The sequence below is a fragment of the Oncorhynchus kisutch genome, linkage group LG10 (assembly GCF_002021735.2).
Source record: "Oncorhynchus kisutch isolate 150728-3 linkage group LG10, Okis_V2, whole genome shotgun sequence".
Lineage (NCBI taxonomy): Eukaryota > Metazoa > Chordata > Actinopteri > Salmoniformes > Salmonidae > Oncorhynchus > Oncorhynchus kisutch.
The window spans coordinates 45,847,894-45,858,130 of NC_034183.2; the positions used below are offsets into that span (position 1 = coordinate 45,847,894).

General features: G+C 41.4%; 1 protein-coding gene across 5 annotated transcripts; it reads left to right on the top strand.

Annotated features, from left to right (window-relative positions):
* Positions 1-476: 476 nt before the first annotated feature.
* Positions 477-9,136, top strand: LOC109898218 (ras-related protein Rab-35-like). 5 transcript variants are annotated; one of them, XM_031833766.1, is made up of 8 exons: positions 477-958; positions 1,779-2,549; positions 2,684-2,826; positions 3,300-3,350; positions 3,487-3,610; positions 6,417-6,541; positions 7,906-8,030; positions 8,598-9,136. In XM_031833766.1, exons 3-8 carry the CDS (start codon positions 2,766-2,768, stop codon positions 8,745-8,747), a joined length of 636 nt encoding a protein of 211 aa, XP_031689626.1. In that variant the 5' UTR covers positions 477-958; positions 1,779-2,549; positions 2,684-2,765; the 3' UTR covers positions 8,748-9,136. The 5 variants fall into 5 exon arrangements, with proteins under 5 accessions (XP_031689626.1, XP_020348689.1, XP_031689628.1 ...); XM_031833768.1 differs by having other exon boundaries at positions 515-958; positions 1,765-2,549; XM_031833767.1 differs by having other exon boundaries at positions 515-954; positions 1,765-2,549.
* Positions 9,137-10,237: the final 1,101 nt, after the last annotated feature.

Genomic DNA, 10,237 nt, shown 5'->3' on the forward strand with positions numbered 1-10,237 from the left:
GAAGCAGTCACCAGATGGACATATTCACCAACCTGTCACACAGAACCTTCTCGCTGTCTTTCTGAGGACACACACATAACCCGATTTGAGCTCATAATGTGCTATTCCTTGATTAATTGTACTATACTATTGTGTACATAACTCATGCCTCTCTTGTCCAAAGGACTTCCATTCCAGGATTCATCCTGATGTGTTTTATGATAATAAAACATTTTGATCACTTTTCTATATCTGTGCATCAGTCTTGATGAAAAATTAACCCCGGCCTTATGCTCTGAAGGAATACATTGTTTGAAAAATCTCTATATCTTGTCTACATAAAGCCTTGGATTATTCCATTTAGATTTCTAGAATATTGGTTTCCCTCCCCAGTGTTTATATTTCATATTTGTAGAGATTGTGTAAGTAACCCAGCCTACTACTATAATCACATTAAACAAGTATAGTACAAACAGACCTATTTTTTTGTATGTATTGATGAGACAAGATAAAGCACACTGAGCAAGATGGGGTGAACAGAGAGGAGAGAGAAGCACATGATTTGGATGTGAGTGACTCAACAACACTCATGTGTGGCCTGAAGACGTCGGGCCGTTGACTAGTCTAAGGCTCCGACCTTTCCTGAGTCATCCCCCCCGGAACGGTCAATAGATCCTCGTATTTCTCCTTCCGACTGACCTGCACAAGTCATCGCTATTGATCATTTTGTAGCACGACGCGTTTGTAATGCGCATAGAAACGTAGCTACTCTCGAGGAATTATTCCTATACCGTTATCTAGCCGAGTTGTGTTTTGCGCTCATTACATTTTTATGACAAAGTAACTTTTAACTTCGTCTGTGGGTGAGCGGCTAGCAAATAGCAATTCCCAAAGATCCCGGATACAAACGAATCTAGCCTCAGCTCAGGCAGTCACTGCTGATCCTAGCGGTTGATAATGTCCTCTGGTTACATGGTAGGTAAGTGTGTTAAACCCACATGTCTATGGTTTAAATTAAATCAAACATTGTGGTTTGTCATCAACTGTTTTTGAGTAGTTTGCGATTGTAGCTAATTTACGAAGTGTGTTATTGTTGCGACCTAGCCAGCTTGTTTTTCCTCAGCCAGCAGACGATTGTGGGTTTGGGTAGGGACTAGGGAGGGACACTTTCCAAGAGTTTTCAGTAATGTTTTCATTGATAATCACGATGAGGAAGAAGCCATAGAAAACGTTGTACGAATGTGTCAGGATTTATTTTCAAGAACTAACTTTCGCCCCATGTACTCTTAAAAAAAAAAAGTGTTTATTATGGGGAAAACTGTCCTCAGTTCTTGCCATTCTTTCGCCCTAAAATTGGCGACGCGGACGGACATGAGGGATTCTTTTGCTGTCCCTAAAAATACTTTGGTCACTTAGTGAATATCAAAGAAAAAGTATGTTTCTATGATACACACTTTCTACTATTTAACCGTATAACCTTTACCCTTAAACATTTAGTTAAAAACCTCTTCCCAATCCATTACGCCTTCAACCATATATGCTGGCTGTTTCATATAGGTGTGGTTCATATAGGTCTATTTTTAATGTGTGTGGAGAGAGGGAAAACGGTTGGAAACGTTACAGTTAGAGACAGAGCTGTGTTAGTGAACAGGGAAGGGAGGGTGCATATAGGGACTGGGTTGGCATGTGGTCACAGGGAATTGACAGACTACAGGTTGTCGACAGACTACAGGTTGTCTCATCACTCTGTCCCTGTATATTGTCATTGATTTATGTGCCTTACAGATGTTCTTTTTCAGGGTATGGGCCAAACAAGGGAGCTGAGGAAAGCCTGAAACAAACCAAATACTGTGAAGGTGCCCAACATTTATTTTCCCATAGCTCAGAGAGGAAGTGTAACCAAGGGATTGAGACCGAAGCAGTTCAATGGATGAAAATGTTGCATGGACTGTAGATTGAAAGAGGAAGTACTTCACCCTCTCAGATTTTTGCTTTCGGTCTCTGCTTGTCCAGCCCTTCAGGCCCCTCTGCCTGTTATTTTGTTTCTTGTAAGAGGTGCGTGATAACTTGACGCAGAGATGACAGCAAGACTGTGGAATAAGCAAGAGTGGTAACTGAGAAGAGCAGTGACGTGAATTCTTACATCCGTAGGCTACCCACTGGAATATCTAAGTATTAGCTAATCAAGCAACAACAATCCATCTATCTTGGACACAGACTAACAACTATGAGCACTTTCAAACGCTCATGGAGGAAGTGACTGACTCTGCCAGACCGCAATTTGACGAGGATAGTCTCTTTGCCCTTGTGTAGAGTTTAAAGTGTCAGAAGTCCTTCAACATCTGTCACTACAGCCCAACTAAGGGGGAAAAACACATTTCTGCACTGGACTGGTAGAAAGAAAACTTAGGTGAACCTGTGAGTCGGAATATGGTGCTGCAATGAACTAGGAATCCCCTACTGGAGTTAGTGGAAGGAACTGGAACTGAGGTGAAACCCAGAACTAACCGAGGCCTTAGCACGACAACGGAATGCCATGTACTAAACTGGAAATGCGCTTGATTTAACTGGTAATTATTGCACTTTGGAGGTAACAGAACTAGTTTGTAATATTGGAACTGATCTGGGAAATCAGCAGGAAATGAAATTGCAATGGAAGTGTTTTGAGGATGTTTTCTGTACATCTTCCATTCTGAACTGGTAGCATTTGGGAAGACTGGAAACTGTTCCTGTGGAACGGCATTTATTGGGAGAGATTACTGAAACCAACAGCACTGTCTGCAGAAATGGCGGGCCCGGGAAAGGACTACAACCATCTCTTCAAACTGCTCATCATTGGAGACTCCAGTCAGTGCATCTTAACTTCCATCTTCATACAAAGTTCCTGTGGTCCCTTAGTGCTTACTCTGTCTGTGTTAAAATAGTGTAATTCAAGTGTAGCTGTGCTGTGACACTGATGTTTAGCGGGCAGGTCATATTTTGTGAGTTGTGATTTAACGGATTAGGTTACTGTTTAATCTCCTTAGTAACACAGAAAATATCAGTCAGTCTGCTTAATCATTGGGTGATTATGATGAACATGCCTCACTTACTCACCAAGCTTACAGCTCTGATGATTGACGAAGTAGACTTATTTGTCGCCAACTCTTCTGACAATATGATAGATTTTAAAACATTTACCCATGATGTAGTGATATGGCTTGCTGTATGTTGGCTACTTGTAATAGGACAATAAGTAGCCTGATACTGTGTACTCAGAAGTGAATGAAGAAAGGCCTAATCACCTAACATCTCATACCTGTCTAACCTCTCTGCTCAAGATGTAGGGAAAAGCAGTCTACTACTACGATTTGCAGATAACTCCTTCTCTGGTGAGTTGCTGTTCTCTATCTGGTCAGTGTATATACTATTAAATGATGTGAGTGTTTTCTATATTTTCTTCAAGATTGTGAACGTGTGCATAGCATGTGGTGTGTGTTTCTCTAACCTCTCTGCTTTGGCCTGCAGGCAGCTACATCACTACAATTGGTGTGGACTTTAAGATCCGTACGGTAGACATAGACGGGGAGCGAGTCAAACTGCAGATCTGGGACACGGCGGGCCAGGAACGCTTCAGGACCATCACTTCAACGTAATCTATCATCTATATCAATGATCTATCTACACATATAGAAGCTATACAGTCGTGGCCAAAAGTTTTGAGAATGACACAAATATTAATTTCCACAAAGTTTGCTGCTTCGGTGTCTAGTTCTGTCAATGTTACTATGGAGTACTGAAGTATAATTACAAGCATTTCATAAGTGTCAAAAGCTTTTATTGACAATTACATGAAGTTGATGCAAAGAGTCAATATTTGCAGTGTTGACCCTTCTTTTTCAAGACCTCTGCAATCTGCCCTGGCATGCTGTCAATTAATTTGTGGGCCACATCCTGACTGATGGCAGCCCATTCTTGCATAATCAATGCTTGGAGTTTGTCAGAATTTGTGGGGTTTTGTTTGTCCACCTGCCTCTTGAGGATTGACCACAAGTTCTCAATGGGATTAAAGTCTGGGGAGTTTCCTGGCCATGGACCCAAAATATCTATGTTTTGTTCCCTGAGCCGCTTAGTTATCACTTTTGCATTATGGCAAGGTGCTCCATCATGCTGGAAAAGGCATTGTTCGTCACCAAACTGTTCCTGGATGGTTGGGAGAAGTTGCTCTCGGAGGATGTGTTGGTACCATTCTTTATTCATGGCTGTGTTCTTAGGCAAAATTGTGAGTGAGCCCACTCCCTTGGCCGAGAAGCAACCCCACACATGAATGGTCTCCGGATGCTTTACTGTTGACATGACACAGGACTGATGGTAGCGCTCACCTTGTCTTCTCCGTACAAGCTTTTTTCCGGATGCCCCAAACAATCGGAAAGGGGATTCATCACAGAAAATGACTTTACCCCAGTCCTCCGCAGTCCTATCTCTGTAATTTGGCAGAATATCAGTCTGTCCCTGATGTTTTTCCTGGAGAGAAGTGGCTTCTTTGCTGCCCTTCTTGACACCAGGCCATCCTCCAAGTCTTCGCCTCACTGTGCGTGCAGATTAGAGGTCGACCGATTAATCGGAATGGCCGGTTAATTAGGGCCGATTTCAAGTTTTCATAACAATCGGAAATCTGTATTTTTGGGGCGCCGATTTTGCCGATTTTAAAATATATATATATATATTTTTAGACCTTTTATTTAACTAGGCAAGTCAGTTAAGAACACATTCTTATTTTCAATGACGGCTTAGGAACGGTGGGTTAACTCCCTTGTTCAGGGGTAGAATGACAGATTCCACCTTGGGATCCTTTTCACCTTGGGATCCAATCTTGCAACCTTACAGTAAACTAGTCCAAAGCTATAACCACCTGCCTCTCGTTGCACTCCACAAGGAGACTGCCTGTTACGCAGATGCAGTAGAAGCCAAGGTAAGTTGCTAGCTAGCATTAAACTTACCTTATAAAAAACAATCAATCAATAATAATCACGAGTTATAACTACACATGGTTGATGATATTACTAGTTTATATAACGTGTCCTGCTTTGCATATAATCGCTGCAACGCTGGGGGATGATTTAACAAAAGCGCATTTGCAAAAAAGGCACAATCGTTGGACGACTACCTAACCATAAACACCAATGCCTTTCTTAATATCAATACACAGAAGTATATATTTTTTATCCTGCATATTTAGCTAAAATAAATCCAGGTTAGCAGGCAATATAAACCAGGTGAAATTGTGTCACTTTTCTTGCGTTCATTGCACGCAGAGTCAGGGTATATGCAACAGTTTGGGCAGCCAGGCTCATTGCGAACTAATTTGCCGTAATTGTACGTAATTATGACATAACATTGAAGGTTGTGCAATGCAGCAAGAATATTTAGACTTAGGGATGCCACCCGTTAGATAAAATACCGTACGGTTCCGTATTTCACAGAAAAAATAAACGTCTTGTTTTCAAAATGACCGTTTCTGGATTCGACCATATTAATGACCAAAGGCTTGTATTTCTGTGTGTTATTATGTTATAATTAAGTCTACCGAGCGATGGTAGGCAGCAGCAGGCTCGTAAGCATTCATTCAAACAAGCCTATCAGCCTAATGGCTGGTGTAACCGATGTGAAATGGCTAGCTAGTTAACGGGGTGCGTGCTGATAGCGTTTCAAACGTCACTCGCTCTGAGACTTGGAGTAGTTATTCCCCTTGCTCGGCTTTTGTGGAGCGATGAGTAACGCTGCTTCGAGTGTGGCTGTTGTCGATGTGTTCCTGGTTCGAGCCCAGGTAGGGGTGAGGAGAGGGACGGAAGCTATACTGTTACTTTGGCAATACTATAGTGCCTATAAGAACATCCAATAGTCAAAGGTATATGAAATACAAATGGTATATAGAGAAATAGTCCTATAAATACTATATTAACTACAACCTAAACCTCTTACCTTGGAATATTGAAGTCTCATGTTAAAAGGAACCACCAACTTTCATATATTTTCATGTTCTGAGTAAGCAACTCAAAAGTTAGCTTTTTTACATGGCACATACTGCGCTTTTACTTTCTTCTCCAACACTGTTTTTGCATTATTTATACGAAATTGAGCATGTTTCATTATATATTTGAGACTAAATAGATTTTATGTATTAAGTTAAAATAAGTGTTCATTGTTCGTTCAGTATTGTTGTAATTGTCATTATTACAAATATATATATATATTATATTTTTTTAACTGATTATTTAATTGGTATCGGCTTTTTTCGGTCCTCCAATAATCGGTATCGTCGTTGAAAAATCATATTCGGTTGACTTCTAATTGATACCAGCCTGGGCAGAGTGCCAGCCAACAATAACTATCCCCTGAAAAACAATGTAACGATTTCCTCTTTTATACAGTAGTCTTTCTTCCTGTTCCCCTACCAGGTATTACAGAAATACCCACGGTGTGATTATTGTTTATGACGTCACCAACCCAGAGTCATTTGTGAACGTGAAGAGGTGGCTTAATGAGATCACTCAGAACTGTGACAACGTCTGTAAGATCCTAGGTGAGTTTGGTGTGCTGAGGTGATGTGATGGAGGAAGATAGAGTAGATTGGATGAATGGATATTCACTAAAAATGACTTTTGACTTCCAGTCCAATGTGTTAATGTTATGGCTGATTGTGCACTGATAGACACACATCATATATCCCAAAAGTATATGGACACCCTTTCAAATTAGTGGATTCGGCTATTTCAGCCACACTGTTGCTTACAGGTGTATAAAATCGAGCATGCAATCTCCATAGACAAACATTGTCAGTAGAATGGCCTTACTGAAGTGCTCTGTGACTTTCAATGTTGTACCGTCATAGGATGCCACCTATCCAACAAGTCAGTTCGTCAAATTTCTGCCCTGCTAGAGCTTCTCCAGTCAACTCAAAGTGCTGTTATTGTGAAGTGGAAACGTCTAGGAGCAACAACGGCTCAGCCGCGAAGTGGTAGGCCACACAAGCTCACAGAATGGGACCGCCTAGTTCTGGACCCCGTAAAAACCATCTGTCCTCGGTTGCAACACTCACTACTGAGTTCCAAATTGCCTTTGGAAACAACGTCAGCAGAGTAACTGTTTGTCGGGAGCTTCATGAAATGGGTTTCCATGGCCTGAGCAGCCACACACAATGCGCAATGCCAAGTCGTGTAAAGCTCGCCACCATTGGACTATGGAGCAGTTGAAACTCGTTCTCTGGAGTTCTGAATCCCGCTTCAACATCTGGCAGTCCGACAGACAAATCTGGGTTTGGGGGATGTCAGGATAACGCTACCTGCCCCAATACATAGTGCCAACTGTAAAGTTAGGTGGAGGAGGAATAATGGTCTGGGACTGTTTTTCATGGTTTGGGCTAGGCCCCTTTAGCTCCAGTGAAATGAAATCTTAATGTTACAGCATACAATGACATTCTAGACGATTCTATGCTTCCAACTTTGTGGCAACAGTTTGGGGTAGGCCCTTTCCTGTTTCATCATGACAATTACCCCGTGCACAAAGCGAGGTACATACAGAAATGATTTGTCGAGATTGGTGTGGAAGAACTTGATTGGCCTGCACAGAGCCCTGACCTCAACCCCATAGAACACCTTTGGGATGAATTGGAACACCAACTGTGAGCCAGGCCTAATCGCCCAACATCAGTGCCCGACCTCACTAATGCTATTGTGGCTGAATGGAAGCAAGTCCCCCCAACAATGTTCCATCATCTAGTGGAAAGACTTCCCAGAAGAGTGGAGGCTGTTATAGCAGATTTGGCATGATTTTGTAATGAGATGTTTGACGTGCAGGTGTCCACATACTTTTGGTCATGTAGTGTACTGTGCTGTCCAAAACAACATCTTTCATTCATCCCCACTTCTCTCTCTCGCCCTCTCTCAGTGGGGAACAAGAATGACGACCCCTCCAAGAAGCAGGTGGACTCCCAGGATGCAATGCATTTCGGGGAGTCGGTGGGAGTCCGGGTATTTGAGACGAGTGCCAAAGAAAATATCAACGTTGAAGAGGTGAGCCAGGCAGCCATGTTCCAAACCCAGGGTGTACCTGATTCACTTCCTCCTAGTAATAATAATAAAATAAAATTAGTCAGCTCCGTCAAAATAAAACTAAGCCTCAAATATCCAGGATGTCTTTGGGAAAGCTGAGCTTGAGACCTGATATGTCTCTCACAGGGAATTATCAGTTTATTTAGCTTTTTTTAATGGAAAAAAAAAAGTACACTGCTATCAGAAGCCATGACGTCATTTTCTGGACTTTTCCATACTGTTTAAAGGCAGAGTCAACTTAGTGTATGTAAACTTCTGACCCACTGGAATTGTGATACAGTGAAATAATCTGTCTGTAAACAATTGTTGGGAAAATTACTTGTCATGCACAAAGTAGACGTCCTAACCATCTTGCAAAAACTAGTTTGTTAACAAGACATTTGTGGAGTGGTTAAAAAACTCGTTTTAATGACTCCAACTGTATATATCGTGGTGTGTATGTATTTTACAGTCATTGCCCTGTTTTGCTCCTTTGCCTTCTACCGCTCCTGCTCCTCCCCTCTCCTTCCCTCTCCTTCCCTCTCTCAGATGTTTATGGCTTTCACTCACATGGTCCTTCGGACAAAGAAGCAGAGTCAGAGTCGTGCAGAGAGAGAGCGGGAACGAGAGAAGGAAACGGTTGACATCAACTCTCACAGACACAGAGAGAGGAGGAAGAGGGGGAAGAAGTGTTGCTGAGGGAGAAAGGGAGGAGATTTTCTAAGAACAGGACAGACCAATGGAGAGTCGAGCATCCAAAGTCTGTCTGCGCTCATGTGGAAAGAGCCAGGACATTACATGTTGACATTGCACTGAGTGAAGATTACAAGAGGTTAAGGACAGAAAACCACTGTTACGTGCCAAATTTTTACCCTAGCAGTTATTTTTTATGAATGTATATTAATGTAATTTTATCATTAAAAAGGAAACTGGATCCCCGAAGTCTCAAACTGTTATTAAAACCCCTAATTTAGGAAATACACTAATGACTTCAAGTGACTAGAGTGATGCATCTGTCTTATTTGTAATGAAAAAGACTGTCATGTGACAAATATAACATCTCAATAAACAGTGAGCAATAAAGTCAATCTGTGTGCTTTTTATATGCAATATACCATTCCTAAAACCTATTCAGTATTTCAATGCTGAACCCCATTACACTCTTGTTTACCTTTTATTTTTTTGGTCTGGTAAATTAACACAAGATTCCCAAGTGTGTATGATACACATTGTCTAGTATATCCATCCCTTAAAAGTCAGTTTGTGCCAGTGCTTCAATGTTGACAATTAGGGCACTTGCCACTTGCCTACTTACGGCATAAAACCATGTGAAGATAAACTTGAGTCGTGTCCAATATCACAACACTTTGAATCTGTTTTTAAAAGGCCCATATATTGAAAATTTCATGGGAGAGGCTTAGCTCCAGAAAGATACATGCATTATTACTTTGGTATCTCCAAACTTAATGTATTTAAGACCTCAACATTCACTATACCAGGCCGGCAGATGGCGATATTGAGTCGTTTCATCTCACTGTACAAAGGGTATGTATGCAGCCGGCTCCACACTTGTCTCCCCCGTGAATCGGTTCATATATAAAACATTCTGCATTCAGGCTGCAAAAGTGTTGATTTCTTCCTTAACTCAATGTAATGGCAACACAGGAAATATGCATACTTTATGAAACACCATTTCCCACCACCATATTAGACTGGCTAAATGCTAGTCCCGGATGTTGCGTATCACGTTCAGCCAAGTTGCAGCAGTCTGTTATTTACTCTTGGTTTGAATGCTGTACACAATGTCAGGAAGTAGCATTAGCCACCCTTGAATGGAGGTGGAAAATTCTGTTTTATGAAGAAAGTATGCATATTTTCCCTGTTTTTTCCCCCGACTTATCACCATTAAATTGAGTTATGGAGGGTAGTCGACACTTTTGCAGCCTGAATACATTCCCTATGGACGGTAAGATGAAACGACTCAATATCACCATCTGCAGGCCTTTGGGCTACTATACCAGTAGTTTATTTGCAAAGCCATGGGTGATACAAAATAGACAGATCTATTGTAATGCAAGACTATGGTAATTGGTTTCTTTTTTTACACAACTATGCATTTTGTGCCTCTGTAACACCAATGTTCAGTAACTATTTACTCAATTATCTTGAATGAACCCCTGGTTGCTCAA